The sequence below is a fragment of the Telmatherina bonti genome (assembly GCF_933228915.1).
Source record: "Telmatherina bonti genome assembly, chromosome: 14".
Lineage (NCBI taxonomy): Eukaryota > Metazoa > Chordata > Actinopteri > Atheriniformes > Telmatherinidae > Telmatherina > Telmatherina bonti.
Genome location: NC_136612.1, coordinates 31,720,478 through 31,748,047, shown reverse-complemented (window position 1 = coordinate 31,748,047; position 27,570 = coordinate 31,720,478). Strand labels below are relative to the sequence as shown.

The following is a 27,570-nucleotide window of genomic DNA, read 5'->3' as shown; positions in this document are numbered from 1 at the left end:
TTCACTTTAGATTCGGGGGAATTTTCAGCTGTATTTAGTTGACAAACTGTATATACAAAAGTATTAACCTTACTGTCATGAACCAGGAAATAAACAGTAATTATGATCAAGGAAATAACGTTTCAATGTGGAACTTAATAATCTTGAAAAACCTGTTGGACTCCTGTTACTGTAAACATAAAAAGGAACTTAAAGTTCAGCTAGTTTTGCAGAGACATATTTCCATTTCATTGCACATAAACTAAAACACAGTTTGATCCAATAGAAAAACATCACAGGAAGCAGCAAGAAGCTGATGTGACTGACTCGACTGGTGGAGACGACGCTTTGATCCTCAGATAAATAAACAATACGCTGTGGATTTAAACAGCTAAGTGATCAAAGTGAACAGAAATCAGAAGTGGATTTTTTTTTTCCCCAAACATTCCAGAAAGAGGAAAGTTCACACTTACAGTTTGTTTGGAGTTTAAGATGATTCCCCACTCCGCAGACACACCTGACACGCCGGTGAGCTGCTGCCTGGAATGAGTCAAATTCCTGCCTGTGATGGACGGAGGACAGGTAGGAGGAGCAACGTCAGCAACTTCCCTTTTCTTCAACAGCAGTTGCAGCCTCACCTGAGCACAGAGATGTCTTAGTCATTTTAGTACAGTGTCAAACTATAAAACTATATGTAATATGGCTTTTATCACAGTCAGAATTGCAGCATGCATTAGATAAATGTGAAGCCTGTAGGCAAGGCAAGTTTATTTAAATATCACATTTTATGTACAAATCAGAAGCAGGATGCAGACCAAGTATCACAAAGCAAATTAAAAATAAAATAAAAACCGAAAAAGCTAAAATAAAATCAGATTCCAGTTTGAGGAATCAACAGTTCTAATAAAATGGAGCAAATATTTCAGTGGATTTAAAGTAGCAGAGTTTTAGCTCCTGCAGTTGGTCAGTAAGGCATGTCATGTCAGTAAGACATCCTTTTTGCTCCGTAGGTCCCTGCTTAAAATCAAACCTGGAATGAAATCAAATTTGTCAAATTAGATTTTTGCCACTATCTACTTTTCTTGATGTTTTCTTCTCTGAAGCCTGAATCTGGTCTGAAGAGTCCACATAGTTAATGATCTGGTCCTGAAGAGACCAGAGGATCACTGATTTTACCCTAAGTGTGTGTTGGGTCTTTTTACTGGTGACATGATTGACACCAGTATGATTGCTGTTACTCATGAGAACAGGGAGCTCAGTAAAGCAAAACCCAACAAAGACTAACTTTTACAACTCTCCTTTCGATGTCAGGAAAAACTGTGAAGGAAGCAACCACAAAGACTCAGAATCAGCTGCAGATGTAGATTCACTGCCAGAAAATGAACCTGGCAGGAACCAGAGTGAGACTGATGGAGGTCACAGCAATAATATGGAAAACTCTGAAATATCAGAGTCCATGTAAGAGTGATGTAGCTGAGTTTGTGAGTAGTGATGATTGTGAAAAAGCTTTTAAAAGCTCTAAAATGATGAGACAGAAGAATCCACACAGGTGAGAGAACCTTTCCCTGTAAAATCTGTGCAAAACATTTTACAGAACATCGTGTTGGCCCACACCAGAACCCAGAGCTTGAGAGCTTGTGGTCCATCAATGCTTTGTACACTAAAGTGATTATTTTGAGATGCTTTTTATCATTCTTTCTATCAAGTAGAGGAGACGAGCCTCTCAGAACTGTGTTCGGTATTTTCCTGATATGGATGTTTTTCTAGAATATTTGTGCACTCTTTTAAATAGAAAGACATCAGCAGAGGAGGCTCCTCAGCTTGTACTGTCTGTGTCACTGATGTTAGAAATGTTGGCCTTTGTTTTGTCTTCATGTCCAGATTCACACTCTCAGATGTGTCATTTTGTTGGGAATTACTACCACAGACAAAATATCATCACCAGTGTTTTGCAGCAACGGTGTGTTCTAACCATCATGTCGCCGTCTGGATTACATTTTATAGAACATTAAACACACCTATCAGTCAAGCCGACGCTCTCTCTCGTCATTCTCATTAAAACAACATACTTTTTATTCAGTAAAACCCATTTGAATGTTTCTGGCAGTTTGCTGATTTAATCTTCAGAGTATTGATAATTGTGTGTAATCAGCCACTAAGTGTGTGTACGAGAATAGTAAGACTTATGATCTTCAGCTGGATGCTTCTGTTTTTACTGACAATACAACACTTATGGTTTCATAGGTTGTGGATAAGTTTGATCAGGTGAAACTGATCCAAATCAGTGTAACTTTTTAACTGGACAGACAGCCTTCCCAGAAGCGGGACTGACTTTAAATTATTTTCTCCCCTTTATTTTCTTTATTTCGGTAGAATTTGACAAAATGGAAAAAAAAGTGAAAGTAATTACAGGAAGCATCAAACATCAGAATGAAAAGGTCTGAAATCATTTCACTTTATTTTAAGAGCAAAAGAAAAGCAATGACTGAAATGATTGAGATTTTTTATTGACAAAAAACGGTACATTTAGAGAATGTGACACAAATGAATAATGCATCTTTAATTCAACGTGTAACTGCAGCTGACATAAACTGAACACAACATCCTGACACTCAGTGTGAAGCTTTGACTGGAAACAGACAGAAAAACAACATATTGATCCTCAAAGAAGCTCAGTTTCCATTTTTTAAAGGACTGGAAAAGGAAGAGGTTTTTAAGGATCTGAAAAGATGTTTCTGAGTGAAAGAGACAGACATGTACAGACTGAAGCACCTGTTTATCAGCTTCTCTGCTGCCATCAGAGTCTTTAGACTCAACACAGAGACAACCTGGAATCAGGCCAGACTGCAAATCCAGCATAGAGAGGATGAGTGAATGTGGTGTTGAAGGTGTGGAGATGGATCAATGAGTCAGAGGAGACTCTGTAGAAGGACAGAGTCCCAGCAGGACAGTCCACATATACTGCTACTCTGTTGGAGATGGAGGATGAGGAGGAGGCGGGAGAAGAGGAGGAGGAAGAAATGTGTGTTTCTCTGTCATTGTGCCAGACAGAGTAACCTTCATCAACAGAGCATCTCAGTCTCCAGGACTTATCATTCCATCCAAAGGCAGACTCGCTGCCCTCTTCTCTCCTGCTGGTTTCTCGGTAACTCACTGCTATATAAACAACAACTCCTTCCCACTCCACCTCCCAGTAGCAGCGACCAGTCAGAACATTTTTACACAGCAGCTGAGGATTGTCAATAAATCTGTCTGGATGATCAGGATATGACTGAAGCTCCTCCACATATGTCACCTTCCTGTTGTCGTCAGACAGTTTGAGGTTTCTGCTCACTGTGTTCTTTTTGATGGTAAGTGGACAGGAATCTGATGGAGAGAACACACACAATCCAGCTGCACTTATTGATCTATTGGCCTTTTTATGCTGACTGATAAATGAGTGATGACAGTGTGAAGATGGTTGAAAGTAATGAATCCACTGAAAAACACACTTACACTTCCTCAGACCTGGTTTCAGCCATTGTTCTCCAGCAGGCTCCACCCTGAAAGGAGGAGGATCAAAACATGCTAACATGGGCATGACATGTTTCTCATACACACTTTGTTCTACACTGAGAAAGGAGCAGTCGAACATCTGGACACATCCACCTGAATGAAGCGTCTCCACACTAGAAAAATCAGAATGAGGAAGCTGATTGATCCACACACAGTAACAACACTGCTGTGTGGAAGTCCCAGTTTCTTCTTTTAACCATCTTTTGCTTTTCATCTCTTCACAGATGAAGAATTCTGGATTTTATTAATCAGAAGCTGATCAATATCCTGCAGAGCCAATTGGCTCAGATTCGCTGTTAGGACTGGGAAATGTTAATAGGACTTCTTTCCTGCACATGAAGATAGAATAGTGTCAGAGACTGTGTGAGGCCTTGATGTGTGTGTTTGTAGCTCTGACAGCTTGTTTCCACAATGACCACTAACAGCTGTTTCATCGTCACTCTGATTATGTTTCCTCACGTTATTCCTGCACATCCTGCTGCTGCTGCTGTGTGGACAGAAAGGAACCAATCAGAGGGATCAGCGACATCAACTCACCACGCTCCTCCTAAATCTGATCCAGTCTGCTGATCCAGTCATCTAGCTTCTACTGACTCCAACATCCACACTCTTACTGCATCTGATTGATCATCTGATGGATAATTAAGCAACTTTCGTTCTCCATCAAATCTTTGTATCAGCTCTTTACATTACAGCTTGTAATAACATGGTAATAGTTTGCTAACATGATGGAAATAAAGAACTAGGCAATATTCTGTAATTACCAGCATATTAACCAGCTAATATCCTGCTAATAACATTGGCTACATCTAGGGCTGGGCGATAAAATGAGAACAATATGTACTGCAATATAACTTTTTCTAAATAGAAATGTAAGACTATAGCAATAGAATTTTCTTTTTTTTTTTTTTTTTTTTTTTTTGTTTTTTGAGACATTTGAATAGGCAATCCGAATTAGGGAAGCGTGCTGCGGTGAACCAATCGCTCTGGGAAGAGAGCCACGTCAAGTTAGGTTGACGTGTTACATCACAAAGGAAGGAGTAAGCAGTACACGTTTGTCTGCTGCAGCCGACACTGCAAGAGGGGAAAATGAATGTTCCGTCTGGAGAAAAAACGGCCCTGAGTGACCAGGTTTCTGAAAAGGACGTGGCTTCGACTGATGAAGATATTATTGAAAGAAAGGGCCCAAGAAGTTCGGTGGTGTAGCGGTATTTCGGTTATTTGAAGTCTGTCAAAAAGCAGAGTGGCGTGCACTGTAAATTGTGTAGACGGCATGTTCTTACAAAGTCTGGAAATACAACCAATCTTTTTTATCTCCTGAAGCAGTGCCACCCGCTGGAGCACGCACAATCTCAGACTGAAACGAGGGTTGCTTCTCCATTTAAAAACAACCAGGAAACAACCAGCGCAGCAACAACAGTCCATAGAGTCAGCTTTCTCCAGCGTTATTCCATACAATAAAAAAAACGAAGAGACACGGCAACATAACAAATGCAATAGCCTACTGTCTTGCTAAAGACATGCTACCAATAAGCACGGTGGAAAACGATGGATTCAAGCAGCTAATTAAGGTAATTGACCCTCGTTACCAACTCCCTGGGCGTAAACATTTTTCTCAAGTAGCACTTCCAAAACTTTATTCAGAGGGCAGAGAAATGGTTGAGAAGGAGCTGCAAAGTGTGTCGTACTTCGCTACCACATCCGACATGTGGTCAAGTCGCACGTCGGAACCTTACCTTAGCCTCACTGCCCACTACATCGACCAGGAGTGGAATTTAAAAAGCAAATGTCTTCAAACTGCCTACTTTCCTGATGACCATACAGGCGAAGTAATTGCTTTGGGACTGTCAGAAGCGCTTACATCCTGGGGACTGAATGAAGACAAACAAGTCTGCATCACAACCGATAGTGGGACAAATATAGTCAAGGCTACAACATTAAACAACTGGACCCGGCTGCAGTGCTTTGGACATTGACTTCATTCAGCTATTGGTAAGTTGGGAGCTGAATGACATTCAAAGTACCAGTCTTAATTGTATTTTCAGCCTATATGAATTAATCTACATTAATTGATAAACTTATTTAAGAAAATATATAAACAAACTATCAAAGTGAATTCTTCATCATATTGGCCTGTTTAACTGAAGTGATGGTGTTGGCATGCATCATACTAAAATATTTAGCCACTTTTCTGTGTCAATCAAGTTGACAAAATGTGACTCCACTCCTCCCAATATAATTCAGGGCTTTGGGACTTCATCAAGTTCCCAGTTTTCTAATACCTTACAACAGCTTTTCTTTCGGTAGTCAGTACAGAACATTAAATCATTCTGACAAATGAGACACCTCAAAAGAAAACGGGTAAAGTGATTAAACAGCAAAAATAATAGAATCACCTACTGTCACCTTTTTTTTTTTTTTTTTATAAACATAAGGAAAAAATTGTGTAAGCAAAATTTAAAGTGTTAAGTCTTGAACAGCTGGTATCATAAGCAATGAAGTAGTAGCATGTGTGTTTTCAGGACTGTGAATTTTAGTTCTGAATGTACATAAATCTTAAATTAATTTGATTTCCAAGTTTTAATTAGTGTTTTTGCTATTTACCTTTTATTCACAGAAAAAGCTGGAAAAGACAAGAGGATGGAGCGAGCTGTGGGTGTGTGTAAGAAAGTAGTGGCTGCCTTCAGTGTCTCTTGGAAGAAGAAGAGAGACTTGGCTGTTGCTCAGGAAGAGCTTCACCTACCCCAGCACAAGTTGGTGACAGTCACCTACCAGGTGGGGTTCACGCCAAAAAATGGTTGAGAGGATACTGGAGCAACATAAAGCTATCTCTCACATCCTTAGTGCAGATAAGAAGACCAGGGACTTGGTTCCCTCCTGGCAAGACCTAGATGTACTAGAATCTGTGCATGGGGCCCTGAATCCACTACTGGACTTCACAGATTCACTTTCTGGAGAAAGTTATGTGAGTGTGTCATACATTAAGCCGATGCTTCATCTTTTCAGAACGCAGATTCTGAAACCATCTGAGGATGAAACACAGCTCACAAAAGACCTTAAGATGACAGTCATGGCATACCTTGATGAAAAGTATGATGACCAGATTACTGATGAACTGCTTGATATTGCAACCTTGGTAGATCCATGCTTCAAGGTACAATACATTAATGTAGAAAAGGTTGATGCCATCAAAATGAGAGCAGTGTCTGAAATGTTGGCACGAAATGAGGACCCGTCCACTTCAGCCAGAACAGAAGAAGTGGACTAAGAGGGAGGGGCTGCTGCAGTACTACCAACCCAGAAGAAATAGAGGAAGTCATTGGGCAGGTTCTTCAAGAAATTACACCCCACCAGCACAGGACTGACTGACAAAGAGACAGTAGAAAAGGAGCTTGAAAACTACTTGCTGGCACCAGGTGCAGACAGTGAAATGGACCCACTGCAGTGCTGGAAAATCCACAACAGAAACTTTCCAAGAATTAGCTGCCTGGCAAAGCATCCCTGCAACCAGCACTCCTTCTGAGAGGGTATTTCGAACAGGGGGTAATATTGTGACTTGCCACAGGGTAGCTTTAAAACCTGAAGCCGTGGATAGCCTTGTCTTCCTGGCCCGCAACCTGTAGGCTTTTGCAAAACTTAAAATATTGACAGCTACACTAACTGGGATTCTTTTAGGCCTTTTCACCAAATTTATTGCCTTACAGCACAAGATGATAACATTTGAGTTGATATGTCTATTTTGTTTACGTTGTCTTTGAAAGCTGTACAAAGCAGTTTGAATGTTTATTTTATTTTTTTTTTTTTTTATTGTTTCCAACACTCATTTTTATTGAAAAAAAAAATAAAAATAACACAGGATGGGTGATTCTTTTTTTTGGTTCCAAGCATATTTATTTGATATTCCCATCATTGTTTATATGTCCATTTTGTGTAATTTTTTTCTTGTTAGACTTGAAAGCTTTTCGATTTTTTTGTCTTATTTATTGCCTTTACAGCATAAGATGGTAGCATTTTACTTTGTTTTTGAAAGGTGCTTTATTATGCACTAAGGATTCATTTCAAACAAAAAGGCTTTTATTTCAAATTTTTATTTAAAAATAAGCTATTTTGAAGAAAATATACAAGGAGAGATTGTGAAAACTTGCTTTTAGTTCCTAACTTATTAATTTGACATACAAAAATGTTTGTCCTATTTATGCCTGTTCTCCTGGAAAACTTGTTTTTTAGAATTAATATTCGTTTTTAAATGGCGTTGAACAGATAATTTAGTGGTCCGTTTGGTTAATACCTTCTTTTGTGTCTTTTGTACTTTTTTTTCAGTATCTGAAACTGTTTTATCATGTTCCGTCAGCATATTTGTCAAGTTTAACCTATGACAGAAAATAAATGAAAACAAGCTGCTGATGATGATTTACCATTTCTGTTATGAGCAATGAAACAATTACATTTGACAAATATAGTGATTTGATTTATATCGTGATATATATTGATATTGTCTGAAATGAAAAACAATATCGTGATAGGAATATTTTTTATATCGCCCAGCCCTAGCTACATCACGATAACAGACTAAAACTGAAGTTAAAGAGTAATAAGGAGCTTTTAACCTACAGCAATAGGAGCAAAACTAGTTCATAAGAAAGTCGAACTATCTGGTAGTACTTTGGTAAAATTGTGGTAATTACCTGCTAACTGCCTGAAAATAAATACAACTATAATCCCACATCATATATCTACAGATTCCCAAGGACCAAAGTCAGATTGGATTTATCCATTTTGGTTACAGAAATGTGGGCATAGTTGATTTTGTAATAAATGTGTAATTACATTTCTCATTAATGTGGACAGGTTTATTAGGCAGGAAAGAGCCCTGAAACTGTTTACCAGATAATAACAATGATTTAATATCAAAGCTCTGTCATGATTATATTGTCCGTTACAAACGCAGCACTGTCAGTTTTTCTAGAGCTTCGCATTTATTTATTTTCTAAAATGGTTTTTTTAGCCACTAAACTTCTTGGGGGAGATTTGATCCTGGACAGGTCAGATAGTGGTACACAGACGGAAGGCTGCAGCATTGTCCAGCTTTTCTGCTTTATGGTGGTCAGACAGGTTAAAAAAAAAAACCTCCCAAATTAGTGATCATAATACACAACAACCACATACAACAAATTCCACCGTATTGCATGTTTTAAAATTGATTCCAATTTCCTCGATTCCTGTCCATGTTGTTTTTCACAATACCAATGGTCTGATGTGGCTTGTCTTCATTTTAAACCAAAATGATACAGCACAAGTATGGACCAGAGCCAATTCTTCTCTGGGCTTTTTTCAACATCTCAGGTGTCCCATACCTGAGCTGTCCCATCAGCTCAGGTATGGGACAAACAACAAATGCAGATATACATTCAGAGACATAATTAAAGTCTGTCATCTGGACCTGAAAAAAATCAGGCGAACTGTTGCGACTAAGAAATTGTTGAACTCAACAACAGCTGGATCTAGAGCACTGTTACGTTTAGTCTCTCAAGCTGTCTCAGCACCTGCCCAAGTCAGCAAATACATTGTAACTGGGAGCATTCACATCAGAATAGCCAGGGGGACTTGACCTGATTGGGCAGGGATATCCAAAAAAATTTCACATCATCATTTTGGTTTGTGTTAAAAACTGGACTTAAGCAGACTAAACCAGCTGCAACACAGCATAGTTACAACAACTGTTCTCTAAGGTTCTTTCTCCTTCACAAGCAGAGAAACTGCATTCAGCTTCTATGCTCCACATGTCTGGAAGAAAGTTACAGAAAGCCTCAGATCAGCTGACCCTCCTGGTCTAAGTTGCATTTCCAGAGTTCTTATGTAAAATTCCAAATCCGCTGTTTTATTTTAACCTTTTTTTATTTTAAATTTGATGTTTTAGTGGTTTTTATGATTTTCTTTTTCTTCCTTTTTCTCCTGTTTATTGCTTCTGCAGATGTTCTTATTCAAGACCATCTACTAATATTTTCTGTTGTGAGTAAAAGGAAAAGTTAACTGTGGTGGTTCATCTAACGCTCATATCCATCATGAAGCAGACAGAGTGAAAGCCAAAGAAATGTCTGCAGATGTTCCTCTATCAGACATTGTGTGGCTGCAGCAGCCTCTTCATACCTGAGTCTGTGTGGATCCTTCAGTGCATCCGTCACCTGCTTCACTCCTGACTCTCCTGGATGGTTGTATCTCAGGTCCAACTCACTCAGATGGGAGTTGGAAGTCAGAGCCGAGGCCAGAGAACCAGAGCCTACATCTGTGATCAGACATCCTGACAGGCTGCAGAACACAAAAAATTTGCAGTGAAGATAAAAGTAAATGAATGGAAATCTGGATCCATCTCACATCGTTGCCTTTGTGTTGCTGCTAATTGTGGAGTGTTGTGATTTTTGTATTGCTGTGACACCTCAGGGCCACCATAGATACTCATACAAACAGCTTCTACAAGTATTGTGTGTCATGAATAAAAAATCTGTTAACACCCAGTTTGATGAATCCTGACCTGAGAGTTTTCAGTTTGCAGTCTGGACTCTTCAGTCCACCACACAACTTCTTCACTCCTGAATCCTGCAGGTTGTTGTTACTCAGGTCCAGTTCTGTCAGACTGGAGGACTGAGAGCTGAGAACTGAGGACAGATCTTCACAGCTTTTCTCTGAGAGACCGCACACACTCAACCTGAGGAAAAAATTACATGAAAATGGAAATAAGGCATGTTAAAAGGTTTCATTTGAACTCGTGTTGAATTTGGACTCAAAACATCCTGGTTAAACTAGCAGATTCAACTGTAGACTGCTTTACCTGTTTCATAGAGATATTAATGTTTGGGATTTTAAATGTTTGACTTTTTTTAAATGCAGAAAACTGGTTAATAAATTAATTTTCAAATAAACATTTATGAAACAGAGATAAAGAAATAGACATAAGAGCTGAATTTTAACAAAAAAAAAAAAAACTGACAAGACTTAAACTTTTAGAGTTTCAGTTTCCACAGAGACCAAACTATGTAGAAATAATGGCAAAGTATTCCACAGTGCGGCTGCAACAATCATACTGTTTGTTTTTTTTTGTCTTGTCCAGCATTTAAGCAAGCAGACAGATGTTCTGGATGCTGTGTTCTGCTGAGCAAATTTATTTTGCCAAGGGGAACTTTTATAGATGTAATGATCCCATTGTATTTCTTGATTCTTTTATTTTTCTATTTGCTTTGGATAATAGTTTGTATTACAGAGTTTATGCTGCTGGACCTGACCGGAAAGGACAGGAAAGAGGCAGAAAAAGAACATAAAAAACAAAAGAAAGAGATCACGTATATGCACATACATACCCACCTACATATATATGTATATATACTCGCACATACATTATATATACATATGTACATATATACATATATATACATATACACACACATACACATGCATACTGTTAAAATACGTTTCCAAAGTTGTGTGTGTGTGTTCTTGTTCTGCACTAAGTAATCAATGAGTTGTTTACTTAGCTGCATGTTTTTTATGTTTGACTTTTTGACTTAAAGGTCTTTATTTTTTTCCTTTTAATATTTTTGTTATGTTTTCACAATGACATTTGGGGAGACGTCTTTAAATAAACCAGCAGCGAGAAAGACACTTGTGTATTTAACTGTGATGGGACAGTATCTAGTCATAAATAAGACATTATATACTCAGTCTACCGAATCCTGACCTGAGACTTTCCAGTTTGCAGTCTGGACTCTTCAGTACACCACACAACTTCTCCACTCCTGTATTCTGCAGGTCATTGTTACTCAGGTCCAGTTTTGGTAGACTCAACAACTGGGAGCTGAGAACTGATGACAGATCTTCACAGCTTCTCCCCGAGACACCCCACACTCTCAGTCTAAGGAGAAAGAGGAAAATTAGGGAGAAATGTTTGCACATAGTGTGCATGCACCAACTGTGTCGCTTGCTGCTGTCACTTCCTCATTTCTTTAATGCTTAACTAGCCTTTTTGTCTTAATTATTACTTTTTTTTATATTTTACTTTTCATTGAAGCTGCGCACACTGAAATATGTTGTTTAAGATATTTTTGCTGTTTATTTAGCTCTGGGGCTATTACTGTCACTGAGCAAATGGAGTGCAGCACTATTTCATGTTGCTCTGACATCTGTTTACTGCAGATGTCAGCTGATTTCCCTGCAGCTAGCAGCCAGATTGACTTTAAACACAGAGGCTGTAGAGGTGGAACGATGAATAGAGAATAGGGGGTTTGGTTGCTGTGGTTCACCCCTCACCATTGAGAACACCAAATCATATGAAAACAAGGCAAACAAGCTACAGTGAAGGGAGATGATACACTTTAAGTCTTTGGTAATTTGTTGTCAGTATAGTGATTTTTGGGAAGGTCTGCCTGACCAAATCTGTCAGAACCACTACAATTAGAAGAAATGAACAAGTGACTCTGTTTTTAACGTGTTTTTTTATTCAGTTATTGTCTGGCAACTTCCCCATTGCCTGAAAAGACACTTTGTGAAACAATGTTGTCATTAGATTCTTATTAGCCTCTGCCTCCATACATGTCTTACCTCTTAACTAAGTATGGCATTTGCAGACCACCTTTGCAAATTGGTCTAAATCATTGTTGATTTTATTATGATTTTGTTCACTGCTGGTCCTAACTATACATTTAGTTTTTTGTTTGCACGCAAATGAGTTTGAAGTTAACCTTGAAACTTGAACGTTGAGCCTTGGCTGCCTGGAGGACTGGGAGCTGAGAACTGAAGACAGAGCTTTAACCCCTTCACTTGAGAGGACACAGCTGCTCAGTCTGAAAAGGATTTGTGTCAAAATGATGCCACATTAAATACTGATGAACTGAGAGACAGTCATGAGAAAAATGAATGAAATTTGTTATGTAAGGAAAAATAGGGACATTTCGCCAAACATTCAGCTATTTTTTTAGTCAGACATATAAACTAATATTCCATTAAATTTATTACAGAGACCAGCCAAAATTTTGAATACATGTAGTATTTTCTTAAAACAAAGAAGTGTTCAAATGTTTGACTTGTTCTGTCCATTTTTCAGTCAGTTATTTACTCATTCAGCTAAATCAGGTTAGGCTGAATGAACTGACATAACAAGAGCCTTTTTCATGCTAATGTGTTAATCTGGAGACATTTCATTCCGTTTATTTGTAAATAGCTCAGAAGTCTTTCAAAATCTTGTATAATCAAGAATTTATGAAGCTGAATAAGTAAAAATATGAATTGAAGAAACCTGAGCTTTTCCAGTTTACAATGTGGACTCTGTAAACCATCACACAGTTTCTGCATTCCTGAGTCCTCAACGCTCAGGTCCAGGTCCAGTCCCTTCAGTCTGGAAGACTGGGAGGTGAGAACTGAGGAGAAAGCTGAACATCCTTCATCTGACAGGGAACTTCCAGTCAGTCTGAAGAAAAGGAATTGAACATATTTGTTTTAAATTTCCATCATATTTAATGTGAATGAAAAACTAAGATATTCCTTTAAAAAAGACAAAAGCTCAGTAAAGGCCAAATATCTGCTTTTTTGGTTGAGCTCTCTTTACACTCGCCTAATGTAATAATTCTAGGTGATTTTAATACACACATTGACAATGTAAATAATATTCTCACTAAGGACTTTTTATCTTGTCTTAATAGTATGACCTCCATCAATCTCACCATCCCCCACGCCCACCTTGCTACCATGGGGAGCCGGGGAGTCAGCTGCTCTGTCCTACTTCTCTGGAACTCACTCCCCCAACCTCCATAACTCTGATTCCGTACAACTGTTCAAATCCCATCTCAAAACACATCTGTTCAAACTAGCATACTTTCAATAACATTTCACTGCCTCAGATTATTATTGTTTTATGCATCCTTTATTTATGTGTATATTTGTTTTTCTTTTGTAAGGTGACCTTGAGTACCCAGAAAGGCACTCACAAATAAAATGTATTATCATTATTATTATTATTATTATTATTATTATTTTATTTTTATTGTTTTTAATTACGGATAAAACTCATTGTGGTCGCACCCTCAATACAAAGCTGGAATCTTTTCTTGGTTCCTTCAGAATTTATACCACCACATTTTCTTTACTCCATGATGCTTTCCATGATGAAAAGGAAAACAATATGGAATAAACCATTGGGGGCCATTCTGTTTACTATCAGAATACAACACTTGTTGGAAACAAAGTGATAAAGCATGTTGCATTATGTTTTACTCTGGACATATTTTATTCACAATATTTCAAAGTAGTCTGAAAAAGTTCCAGATTGTTGCAGAGAAAATGTTTGAAGCTGAAACATCAAAAACCATTAGAGCAACAGAGAAACTGACCTGTGACTTTCCAGGCTACAATGTGGACTCTTCAAACCATCACACAGCTTATTCATTCCTGAGTCCTCAATGATTAGGTTTAGGTCCAGTTTCTTCAGTTTGGAGGACTGAGAACTGAGAACTGTGGACAGAGCTGAGCATCCTTCATCTGAGAGGGAACGTCCAGTCAGTCTAAAGAGAAAAATTCAACAGCATATTTGTATCAAATGTATGTCACATTTAAAGTTTTTGAACAGATAAGATACATTCCTTTAAAAAAAAGACTAAAGCTCTGTAAAGGCAGATTATCGGTATTACCTCTAATGAGGAGCTGTGACTAGTTGAATTGTTTCACTTTATCCAGGTTTTATTGGACTTTTGAAGTTTATTGTCGAGATTCTGCAAATTTTTTGGATCAGCTACCAATGTCTCACAATCAGCAAACATTTTTCATTAATTATCAGTCAGTTATATGTCTTCAGTTTAGCATGTAATGATAAACTGTATAAGGTAAACGTATCACAACATGGATAGCTAGACAGGCAGACAGACAGATAGATAGATAGACTGATTTATCTTAGGAAAACTGTGCAAGTTAGTTTTTGTTCCTCACCCTATCTCTAAGGGAGAGCCCTGTCACCCTGTGGAAGAAACCCATTTCAGCTGCACGTATGCGAGATCTCGTTTTTTGGTCACAACCCACAGCTTATGACCATAGTTGAGGGTAGCAAGACAGATCGACTGGTAAATCGAGAGCTTTGCCTTCTGCCTCATCTCCTCCTTCACCACGACAGACCGGCACAGAGTCTGCATTACTGCAGACACTGCACTGATCCGCCTTTTGATCTCATGTTCCATCTTTCCCTCACTCGTGAACAAGACCTCGAAATATTTAAACTCCACTTGGGGCAGGACCTCACTCCCGACCTGGAGAGGACAATCCACCCTATTCTGGCTGAAGACCATGGTCTCGAAATTGGAGGTGCTGATTCACATCCCAGCTGCTTCACACTAAGCTCTGAATCGCTCAAGCTAGAGCTGAATCACATCACAATGGGGGCATGCCTCTTAATCACTCCTTTCCAGGTCTCACTGTCATCACCCATGTGAGCACTGAAGTCCCCAAGCAGAACAAGGGAGTCCCCAGAGGGAGCACTCTCCAACACTTCTTCCAAGGACTCTAGAAAGAGTGGGTACTCAGGACTGCTGTTCAGTGCATAAGCACAAACAACGGTTAGGACTCATGCCCCCACCCAAAGGCAGAAGAAAGCTACCCTTTTGTCCACTGAGGTAAACCCAAATGTATAGGCACCAAATCGGGGAGCAATGGAAATGCCCACACCAGCTCTGCACCTCTCATCGGGAGCAACTCCAGAGAAGAAGAAGGTCCAGCACTTCTTAAGGGTACTGCTTCCAAAGCCCAAGCCATGCATCTAGCTGGAATTGCTCAACCTTGCACACAAGCTCAGGCTCCTTCCCCGCCAGAGAGGTGACGTTCCACATCCCCACAACCAGTTTCTGCAGCCGAGGACTGGACCACCAAGGTCCCTACCTCTTGCTGCTGCCCAGCTCACTATTCACCCGACCCCTACAGCTCCTCCCACAGGTGGTGAGCCCACAGGAGCAGTAAATCAACAGACACTGATTGTGAAAATGACTGTGATACAAGGGGGCACCAACTAAAATAATGCCTGGAGCATCAAACTGATCCAGACTGACCCTGGACAAAATTGTCACATTCTCAATGCAATGCCATTCATCCATTTTCTGCCGCTTATTCAATGTCGGGTCGCAGGGGCAGCAGGGAAGCCCAGACTTTCCTCTCCGAGCCACATTTGCCAACTCTGCAAAGGCAATCCAAGGGCGTTGCCAGGCCAGCCGAGAGTTAAAATCCCTCCAGCGTGGGTCTTCCCCGTGACTCCTCCCGCAGGGACAAGCCTGCATTTCTCAATACAAAGCTGGAATCTGAATTTATACTACCACATTTTCTTTACTGCATGATGTTTTACATTATGAAAAGGAAAATAATATGGAATAAACCATAGGGGGCCATTCTGTTTACTATCTGGCTGCAACACTTGTTGGAAACAATGTGATAAAGTAGCAGGACAAGAGCCATGGTTCACCCAAAGCCTAAGACAAAGTAGAACATCTTTACTTAAATGAAGGATCTTTTAGGTCCAAAATAAAACATGTTTCTTTCATTTTGTATGATGGCTTATTCTGGACATGTTTCCTTAACAATATTTCAAAGTAGTTTTGAAAAAGTTCCAGATTGTTGCCTCAAAGAGAAAATGATGCAAGGAAACTGACCTGAGACTTTCCAGGTTACAATGTGGACTCTGCAGACCATCACACAGCTTATTCATTCCTGAGTCCTCAATGGTCAAGTCCAGGTCCAGTTCCTTAAGTCTGGAGGACTGGGAACTGAGAACTGTGGACAGAGCTGAGCATCCTTCATCTGAGAGGGAACGTCCAGTCAGTCTAAGGAGAAATAATTGAAACAAATATTTGTATCAAATTCATGTCACATTTAAAGTTATTGAACAACTAAGATACATTCATTTAAAAAAGACAAAAACTCTGTAAAGGTAGACTATCTTTTTTACCTCTAATGAGGAGCTGTGAAAAGTTTCATTGTTTTTACTTTATCCAGAAGGTTTTATTGGACTTTATGACGTTTATAGTAGAGATTGTGCAAATTTCTCTGATCAGCTACAAATGTCTCACAATCAGCAAACATTACTCATTGATCATTAATCAATGATACATCTTCAGCTTAGCATGTAATGATAAAGTGTGATTAGGTTTCAGATAAACCTTTTGAATATTTCCAGCACTATCAGCAGCATTTCCTCCTCTTGCTCAGGAAAGCTCAGTCACAGCATCAGGATTCATGGCATCACCGACAAACACTGAAAGATGCTTCTCAAAGCTTCAGCTTATTTAAACTTACCAGAGATCTATGATGGTACAAGAACGTCTCAGTAGGTTTTCTCATCTTGCTGTTGCTAAACAGCTGTAATATGATGACTTCAGAAACAACTTTATTTTAACTTATTGCCTGCCAAAGACATCTTTGGATGTCTTTTAATGTCTTTTGCACTTTTTCGAGGGAAAGTCAATTTGGCTGGGCAAATGCCTCCAGACTGCTCCTCATGAGTGTGCTCAAAAGGCATACACCCAATGCACATCCATTCATGTGAATGCACTCTAGAGTATGACTGTGATGTGAGTTAATGAAAGTGTTTATGAGGTTTACGATCAGCATGTAGACAGTTTGTTCTGTTGGAATCAAAGTAAACATCAGTAAATCAACAGGTCTCTGATTTCTCTTGGAAAAATGCTGTGCAATAGTTAGTGTGTGTTGTTGTGTCTGTTCTGCCTCAACTCATATGATCTCACTTGTTCACATGTTCAGTATTTAGATTTTTCATGTCCCAAAACATTCATCTCTGCAATATTTTATTTAAATGATATTTTATCACACTATACGGGGGTAGTGGTTAGCACTGTGGCCCCACAGCAGGAAAATGTTCCAGATTGTTGCATCATAGAAAAAATGTTTGAAGCTGAAACAAAAAAAAAAAAAAAAAAAAAAGGTGAGCAGCAGAGAAACTGACCTGAGACTTTCCAGGTTACAATGTGGACTCTGCAGACCATCACACAGCTTATTCATTCCTGAGTCCTTGATACCCAGGTCCAGGTCCAGTTCCTTTAGTTTGGAAGACTGGGAACTCAGAACCGAGGAAAGAGCTGAATATCCTTCATCTGAGAGGGGGCAGCTGCTCAGTCTGGAGAGGAAACATACAAGAAGTAATCTGTTGCATGATGTCCTATAAAACCAGCATCAGTGTGTTTCTAAACATCCTGTTATATTTGTACTTACAGAGCTTTGTTGGAGGCTTTGACCACTGGCATCATCCTCAGAAGAACCTTCTCTGAAGAAGAGTATTTCTGCAGGTCAAACACATCCAGATCATCTTCTTCTGATGACAATAAGATGAAGACCAGAGCTGACCACTGAGCAGGAGACAGCTCGTCTGTGGAGAGACTTCCCGATCTCAGGGACTGTTGGATCTCCTCCACTAGAGCACAATCATTCAGTTCATTCAGACAGTGGAACAGATTGATGTTTTTCTCTGTAGACGCATTCTCACTGATCATCTTCTTGATGTACTGAACTGTTTCTTCATGGATCTCTGAACTACTTCCCATCTGTGACATCAGGCCTCGTAGGAGTCTCTGATTGGTCTGCAGTGAAAGACCCAGGAGGAAGCGGAGGAACAAGTCCAGGTGTCCATTTGGACTCTGTAAGGCCTTGTCTATAGCACTCTGATGGAGATGTTTTAGATTCTGCTTTTCTTTGAATGATTCAAACCTCTTCTCTCTGAAAAGATTGACTCCAAAGTTGATGAAGGTCAGACGGACATGAAGAGCAGCCAGAAACTCCTGAACACTCAGATGGATGAAGCTGAACACCTTCACCAGGTACAGTCCTCTCTCTTCTTTAAAGATCTGTGTAAACACTCCTGAGTAGTTTGAGGCTTCTCTGACGTCTATGCCACACTCTTTCAGGTCTTCTTCATAGAAGATCAGGTTTCCTTTCTGCAGCTGATCAAAAGCCAGTTTTGCCAGAGACTCAATCATCTTCCTGCTTTCTGGACTCCAGACTGGATCTGTCTCAGCTCCACCGTCATACTTGACCTTCTTGACTTTGATCTGGACCAACAGGAAATGGATGTACATCTCAGTCAGGGTCTTGGGAAGCTCTCCTCCCTCTCCGCTTTCCAGTTCATCCTCCAGAACTGTAGCAGTGATCCAGCAGAAGACTGGGATGTGACACATGATGTGGAGGCTTCGAGATGTCTTGATGTGGGAGATGATCCTGCTGGCCCGCTCCTCATCTCTGAACCTCTTCCTGAAGTACTCCTCCTTCTGTGGGTCAGTGAACCCACTGACCTCTGTCACCATGTCAACACAGTCAGGAGGAATCTGATTGGCTGCTGCACGTCGTGTGGTTATCCAGAGGCGAGCAGAGGGAAGCAGGTTCCCTCTGATGAGGTTTGTCAGCAGCACATCCACTGAGGTGGGTTCTGTGATATCAGTTATGATCTCATTGTTATGGAAATCCAGAGGAAGTCGACACTCATCCAGACCATCAAAGATGAAGACGACCTGAAAGTCTTCAAAGCTGCAGATTCCTGCTTCTTTGGTTTCAGTAAAGAAGTAATGAATAAGGTTCACCAAGCTGAACTTCTTCTCTTTCAGCACATTCAGCTCTCTGAAAGTCAGTGGAAATGTGAACTGGATATCCTGGTTGGTTTTATCTTCAGCCCAGTCCAGAGTGAACTTCTGTGTTAGGAGAGTTTTCCCAATGCCAGCCACTCCCTTTGTCATCACTGTTCTGATTGGTTGATGTCTTCCAGGTGGGAGTTTAAAGATGTCTTCTCGTCCGATGGTTGTTTCTGGTCTGTCTGGCTTCCTGTAAGCTGTTTCAATCTGTCTGACCTCATGTTCATTGTTATCTGCAGTTCCTCCCGCAGTGATGCAGAGCTCTGTGAAGATCTCATTCAGAAGCGTTGGGTTTCCTGCTTTAGCAATCCCCTCAAACACACACTGGAATTTCTTCTTCAGAGAAGATTTTAGTTTACGGCCACAAACTGAAGCCAGACGTTCTGAATGAAAAGCAGAAATCAGACGAGTCAGTAAAGAAATCTAGCCTCTGAAGAACGAGAATGTGAATGTGTGATGTTCCATGTGCTGAGACTGCAGTAAATGCAGCTTCCATCTTTATAAAAAAAAATCTTCTTACTGCTCTCCAGATGTTCAGCCAACTCATTCTCCTTCATTTTCCTCAGAAAGTTCACAGTGATCTTCACTAATGCCTCTCTGCTTCTCTGCTCTTCATCCTCACCCTCTGACACTGAGCATTCTGGGTAATCTGGACTAAGAAGCTTCTGGATCTTCTTCAGTTCCTTCTTCACAAAAGTGATGATGTTGTCCTCCAGCAGCTGGAAGAGAAACCACATGAAGGACAAAATCAGACTAAAATCACGAGACCAAACATCTGATCCATACTTGACATGCTGACAATCCACTGCAAAATGCAGCGTGGAGATGAGTATGAACAGAAAAGATGGATAAGTAGTTGTTGTACATGTACAGACCTCAAATATGGAGTCCAGCTGTGTGTGATGCTGCTGGGCTGACTGACCACTGAGAAGCCCTGAGCTCTGCTGGTCCACTCTGTGAGGACATAAGGATGTTCATTGTCATTGCATCAACATCACTATGGTAAACAAGGCTGGCTCAAGGAGCGGCATAAGCCATCATTTGTAGACATTATGGGCTTTAGACCATTTCTTTGTTGTTGTTGATCTGTGTTTTCTTACTGGGAATAGGTTTGACAGCAGAGTCCACCTCCCAGGAAGTGGATAGAAGTTTGTCAGGCCTCTTACAACCTACTCTTAAGAATTCTTTTGGGGTAACCTGAACCTTGATTGGAAATTAAAAATTTATGCACTCCAATGTTAGCTGCTTACATGTGCTAATTTTTGTGATGAGACTCAGGTTACTAAGAATCCAACTAGAGTTTATTATAGGGCTGATAAATCATGGTTATCTACTTGAATTAATCTCATTTCTAGGAATGCAACTGTAAGCAATATCAGTCCCGATCTGGTGTAGCGATCACAATCTAGTGACAAATGAAAAGACAAAAATATTAAAATCTGGTCAGAAAATTGTTTATCAAAGGGTGTTCAAACTTTGGGATTGGATTTTTATTGCAATTTGAGAAATCGGGTGAGAAAATGAAATAAACCAAAAAAGAGAATTTATGTAAGGGATAATGCCTGACGAGGTGTCCATTATCAGAAATTAATGGACGATGCAGTTGCTTCCGCGAAGTCCATTAATTTCTGATAATGGACACCTCAGAAGGCATTATCCCGCTTATACCATGGTCCCTCACAAAGGAAATAGTATAAGATCAATTACTAATGTCGTTTTTGCTGGTTAAAGCAATGTTTCTCACAAGAAAGGGCAGAGCGGACTATTTAATGTCTTTTGTTGTGGCGTTTCCAAGGTAACCAGCTTTGAGAGCACCTGCAGCACGTTTGGCAGCAGATACTATTGCAACAAATACCCGATGATGCGCCCACGTTGAGGTGCATCATCGGGTATGATGATGCGCCTCAGTCTGCACACTGCAGCCAGGGGTAATTGTGGGGAGCTCAGTGTGTATCAATGTGAGTGTGTGTGTGCACGCACGGCGCGCCGTCAGGTGATTGAGCCTGAAAGATAAAAGTGTTGAACAGGAGTGCTGTCCCCCTCCTCTTAACAGATTCCAGTGAAAATATGATTATTTTCTGCCTGAAATGCCTATTTTTTCACAATATGAAGGAAATCGGGGAGGATGTTTATCATGTTTAGGTGATGTCTGACGTTGTCAGTCCAGATATTCTTTCTGCCCGTTTGTCGCTAATATTTCTGTTGCCACGATTACCAACTGCTGTTTGAGCCAGTGCACTGATTTAGAACTATTGGGCTATTTGACAGAAGTTTTTTTAACTGGTGAATTAGGTAAAATGATGGAACAAATAATATATCAGCAAATTAAAGATTATTTCAAGAAAAATGGGCTAAACTCTGCAAATCAACATTTTTATAAAAGAGATCATTCCGTGGCTACCGCACTTGCTCAGATGACAGATGTTTTGATGATGGAAATAGATGACAAAAAAAACTGTTGGTGCTGTAGTGTTGGATTAAGTGCAGTTTTTGATGTTTTTGATCATGAGGTATCACTGAAAAAGTTGAGCTGCTATGGATTTGAACCAGCTGCTATTGCATAGATAAGGAGTTATTTGACAGACAGGAAAAGCAGAGTATACTTTAATGGCAGCTTCCACAAGGGAGTTCATTGGATCCTCTCATTTTAAGTATTCATTCATGATTTACCTTTACTTTTAGATCATGCCACCGTGTGATGTATAGGTAGAGGTATGGCTGTGGTTAAATATTGCAGCAAATTTATGCCTAGTCATCTAATTAAATTATTGATATAAGTGTTGTCATATTTAGACTTTTGTTCTGTAATTTGGCCAATTACAACAACAAAACGTAACCTTGATAGGTTGCAGGTAGCTCAGAAAAAACTGGCAAGATTAGTTCTGCAATGTCCTTATCAGACCAGTATTAGTGTAATGAATCATAATCTGTCATGGTTAAGTGCTGAAAGTAGGATGCAATGCCATCCATCCATCCATCCATCTTCTGCCGCTTATCTGGGATCGGGTCGCGGGGGCAGCAGCCTAAGCAGGGAAGCCCAGACTTCCCTCTCCCCAGCCACATTTGCCAACTCTGCGGGGAGGATCCTGAGGCATTCCCAGGCCAGCCGAGAGATATAATCCCTCCAGCGTGTCCTGGGTCTTCCCCGGGGTCTCCTCCCAGAGGGACGTGCCTGGAACACCTCACCAGGGAGGCGTCCAGGAGGCATCCTGACCAGATACCCAAGCCACCTCAACTGGTTCCTCTCGATGCGGAGGAGCAGCGGCTCTACTCTGAGCCCCTCCCGGATGACCGAGCTCCTCACCCTATCTCTAAGGGTGAGCCCGGCCACCCTGCGGAGGAAACCCATTTCAGCCGCCTGTATACGAGATCTCGTTCTTTCGGTCACGACCCACAACTCATGACCATAGGTGAGGGTAGGAACGTAGATGGACTGGTAAATCGAGAGCTAAATCGACAGACCGGTGCAGAGCCCGCATTACTGCAGACGCCGCACCGATCCGTCTGTTGATCTCACGCTCCATCCTTCCCTCACTCATGAACAAGACCCTGAGATATTTAAACTCCTCCACTTGAGGCAGGACCTCACTCCCGACCCGGAGAGGACAATCCACCATATTCCGGCTGAGGACCATGGTCTCAGATTTGGAGGCGCTGATTCTCAACCCAGCCGCTTCACACTCTGCTGCGAATCGCTCAAGCAAGAGCTGGAGATCACGACCAGATGAAGCTAACAGGACCATGTCATCTGCAAAAAGCAGGGACCCAATCCTGAGGCCACCAAGTCAGATCCCCTCAACACCTCGGCTGCGCCTAGAAATTCTGTCCATATAAGTTATGAACAGAATCGGTGATAAAGGACAGCCTTGGCGGAGTCCAACCCTCACCGGAAACGAATCCGACTTACTACCAGCAATGCGGACCAAGCTCTGACACCTGTCGTACAGGGACCGGACAGCTCGTACAAGGGGGTCCGGTACCCCATACTCCCGGAGTACCCCCCACAGGAGCCCCCGGGGGACACGGTCGAATGCCTTCTCCAGGTCCACAAAGCACATGTAGACTGGTTGGGCAAACTCCCATGCCCCCTCCAGGACCCCAAAGAGGGTATAGAGCTGGTCCACTGTTCCGCGACCAGGACGAAAACCACACTGCTCCTCCTCAATCCGGGATTCCACTATCCGGCGGACCCTCCTCTCCAGGACCCCTGAATAGACCTTACCAGGGAGGCTGAGGAGTGTGTTCCCCTGTAATTGGATAACACCCTCTGGTCCCCCTTCTTAAAAAGGGGGACCACCACCCAGTCTGCCAATCCAGCGGTACGGCCCCCGATGTCCACGCGATGCTGCACAGGCGTGTCGGCCAGAACAGCCCCACAGCATCCAGAGCCTTAAGGAACTCCGGGCGGATATCATCCACCCCCGGGGCCTTGCCGCCAAGGAGCTTTTTGACCATCTCAGCGACTTCAGCCCCAGAGATAGGAGAGTCCACCCCTGAGTCCACCAGCTCTGCTTCCTCATCGGAAGACGTGTTGGTAGGATTGAGGAGGTCTTCGAAGTATTCCTTCCACCGACCCACTACGTCCCGAGTTGAGGTCAGCAGCTCCCCACCCCCACTGTACACAGTATTGATGGAGCACTGCTTCCCCCTCCTGAGCCGCCGGGTGGTGAACCAGAATCTCCTCAAAGCCGTCCGGAAGTCTTTCTCCATGGCCTCGCCGAACTCCTCCCATGCCTGAGTTTTTGCCTCGGCAACAGCCGAAGCCGCATGCCGCTTAGCCCGCCGGTACCCATCAGCTGCCTCCAGAGTCCCACTGGCCAAGAAGGCCCGATAGGACTCCTTCTTCAGCTTGACGGCATCCCTCACTGCTGGTGTCCACCAACGAGTCCTGGGATTACCGCCACGACAGGCACCAACGACCTTACAGCCACAGCTCCGGCTGGCCGCCTCAGGAATAGAGGCACGGAACACAGCCCATTCGGACTCAATGTCCCCCGCCTCACTCGGAACATGTTTGAAGCTCTGCTGAAGGTGGGAGTTGAAGCTCGCTCTGACAGGGGACTCAGCCAGACGTTCCCAGCAGACCCTCACAACACATTTGGGCCTGCCAGATCTGACCGACTTCCTCCCCCACCATCTGAACCAACTCACCACCAGGTGCTGATCAGTTGACAGCTCCGCCCCCCTCTTCACCCGAGTGTCCAAGGCATGTGGCCGCAGGTCCGACGATACGACTACAAAATCGTTTATTGAACTGCGGCCCAGGGAATCCTGATGCCAGGTGTACATATGGACACTCTTATGCTGGAACATGGTGTTCATTATGGACAATCCATGACGAGCACAGACGTCCAATAACAAAACACCATTTGGGTTCAGAGTGAGACCCCTCCAGGTCTCACTGTCATTGCCCACGTGAGCATTGAAGTCCCCCAGCAGAACAATGGAGTCCCCAGAAGGAGCACCCTCCAGCACTCCCTCCAAGGACTCCAGAAAGGGTCGGTACTCTGAACTGTTGTTCGGCGCATAGGCACAGACAACAGTCAGGACCCGTCCCCGCACCCGAAGGCGGAGGGAAACTACCTTTTCATCCACCGGGGTGAACCCCAACGTGCAGGCACCAAGCTGGGGGCTGATGAGAATGCCCACACCTGCTCGGCGCCTCCCACCATGAGCAACTCCAGAGTGGAAGAAAGTCCAGCCCCTTTCGAGGGTACTGGTTCCAGAGCCCAAGCCATGGGTCGAAGAAGAATTAATAAAAGAAAAAGTAGTAATACCCCAACAACAGAAATATTGCATGGGAGATACATTTTTCTCAGACATACACAATCACTTTACAAGGCAGTTGTTAGCAGTTTGTAGTTGTTTTTTTTTTTTTTTTGTTTTTTTGTTTGTTTTTTTTTGCCTTAATGTAGGACTAATTAAAACAGAAGACAGTAAATTAGGGGGCAATGGTGGCTTGGAATACATAAAAAGATATTTTAAATTTAGAAAAAAATAAGGTGAGCTTTAAAATTAGGAGGGTAATTATATCTATGGGTTAAGCAAGAATAATACTTTTGAGATCTTTTTGAGTAACATTTTTTGTTGAGAGAGATGGAATAGGATAACTTTGATGCGCGGCCACATCATTTTAATTGCAATTATTTATTTAGAACTTCATTTGTATGGCAGCTACTGTACAACTTATTGATTGTGTGATCTGGCTTTTATAACATGTAGAACTGCTTTGTTTCAGAACATATTTTACTGGTTGATGTTCTTATTACATATCTGATGTAAATCTAGATTTCTTTTCATTGTGGAGTAACAATATCAACTATGCATTTTCTTCATTTTTGCAAAAACAGTTAATTTTCAACATTCTCTGTGAAGGTTTATGTTTTATTTTGAACAAATGTCTCAAATTTCACATCATTTCTTTGGTTTTATTTTCTGCCTTTGATGTCGCCGTTTCCCATTTTTCCAGATTTTGTGCGTGTGGAAGGGTCAGAGTTGGCGAGGAGGAAGGGACATTTTACCACCAAGTTGTGTTTTTATAAATCCCAAAAGTTAACTATAATTGGCGTACGCCAGGTTTTATGCATGCAACAGCTTTATAAATGAGGCCCCTAAACTTCTGGAAACTTCTGTCCGTGGCTCTGGAAAGAAAAAAAAGTTAGAAAAAAAAAAAAAAAAACTCTTTAGAGATTTATAGCCCAGGACAAGGAAAATAGTTTTTTTTTTTTGGAAAGAAATGACAGATTTTTCATGAGGAAAAAAAAATCAGAGAAATGCTGCACTGGGTTTGTAACGTAACTCTTTAGAGACTTGCTCTGAAAAAGGAAGATATTTCCTTATATGTGATTAGAACCAAAAAAGGAATGGGTAAAACCCTTGAAGGGGATTTTTTTTTAAAATTCTTTGCTTGTATTAATCTGATTATAATAACCTTTAAAACTTCAGTAAAAGGTTGAGAATTAAGGAGTAACCTTAGCTTCCCAACAAAATTTAGCTTCTTCATTCTTCCAACCTTGGGACAAGAGAGAGACAGGAGGAGACTCTTCACACACTGAAAGGTAAGCCCCAGGTCCCGATCACCAGAAGACACACAAGGCTTTTCGACTAATGTGCTCTTCTTATAATCTTCCAAACACTGGCAGCGAAAAACAGATAAACCAAACCCAGAGGATACAAAGGACCATTGAGTTTAGCCAGTAGTTAAGGCTTTAAATAGGGATCCGTGTGAGAAGTTGTCCCCAACCTCCTGACTAGATATCTCACTGGTCAGATCTAAACATTAAATGAGAACTTAACTAGATTCTCACTGGTAAATAAAATATTAAATGAGAACATCTAGACTGGAGTCTCACAGGTAGGAGTAAAGATCACAGAGAGGAACTCAGAAAAGGAGTGGTTGCAGTCACAGTTCTTTCAAGGGTTCAATACTTCTATGTTCCACTGATAAGAAAGCTTAATTCTGGAGATGCTGTTTCCTGCACTTCTTGCTTATTCTCAGCTCACAAGAAACACCCCATAAAACTGTTTATTAAAAGAGCTATCTGGATACTTCCCCTTGAAATACTGAAGATATCCACACTAATGCAACAAGACATTGCTGACTGATTCCTGTGAATAAAGATGGTTTCATGGTTTCACTGCTGAATCCTGAAATTGAACATGTAGTTGGATGAAGAATCTGGAGGACAAATCAGATCCATCGCATGACAAACATGATGCTGAAGATTCGTCTCAGACAACCAGAACTGATTAAACAAACTGTTTTTTGTTTTTGTTTTTTTTTTAATCTTAAACCTGATCTGGCCTCCACTGGACTCTGATACTTACTGTTTGTCGGATCTGAAGGACATAGGTTCAGTCATCGACCAGTTGCTCTTCATGGACACACAGCTGAGTTCAGGTCTAGGCTCAGGTCCAGACTGATTCCTGTGAATAAAGATGGTTTCATGGTTTCACTGCTGAATCCTGAAATTGAACATGTAGTTGGATGAAGAATCTGGAAGACCAATAAAGATCCATCACATGACAAACATCATGCTGAAGATTCGTCTCAGACGTCCGGAAATAATTCAACATAAACTGTTTTGTTTTGTTTTTTTTATCTTAAACCTGATCTGGCTTCCACTGGACTCTGATACTCACTGTTGATCTGAGCTGAAATCAGTAGGTTCAGTCATCGACCGGTCGCTCTTCATGGACACACAGCTGGGCTCAGGTCGAGGTGCAGATCTGACTGTTGGTCCAGGTCCAGGCTGGTTCCTGTGAATCCAGATATTTGGCGATGTGAGTTTTGGTGATTTCTGAGAAGAGTCATGGAGAGTTAGAGATGGACATCTTACCTCTGAGGGATTTTAGAGGGAGGGACTCCGTCTTCTCTTTCCTGATCCAT

General features: G+C 41.4%; 1 protein-coding gene across 1 annotated transcript; it reads right to left on the bottom strand.

The window, feature by feature from the left end:
- Positions 1–2,791: 2,791 nt before the first annotated feature.
- Positions 2,792–27,570, bottom strand: LOC306765649 (protein NLRC3-like; the record flags this gene model as incomplete). Its single annotated transcript, XM_079253134.1, has 10 exons — positions 2,792–3,345; positions 3,475–3,521; positions 9,682–9,840; positions 10,064–10,237; positions 17,776–19,564; positions 19,702–19,900; positions 20,057–20,135; positions 27,009–27,107; positions 27,324–27,440; positions 27,521–27,570. 10 exons carry the CDS (start codon positions 27,568–27,570, stop codon positions 2,792–2,794), a joined length of 3,267 nt encoding a protein of 1,088 aa, XP_079109260.1.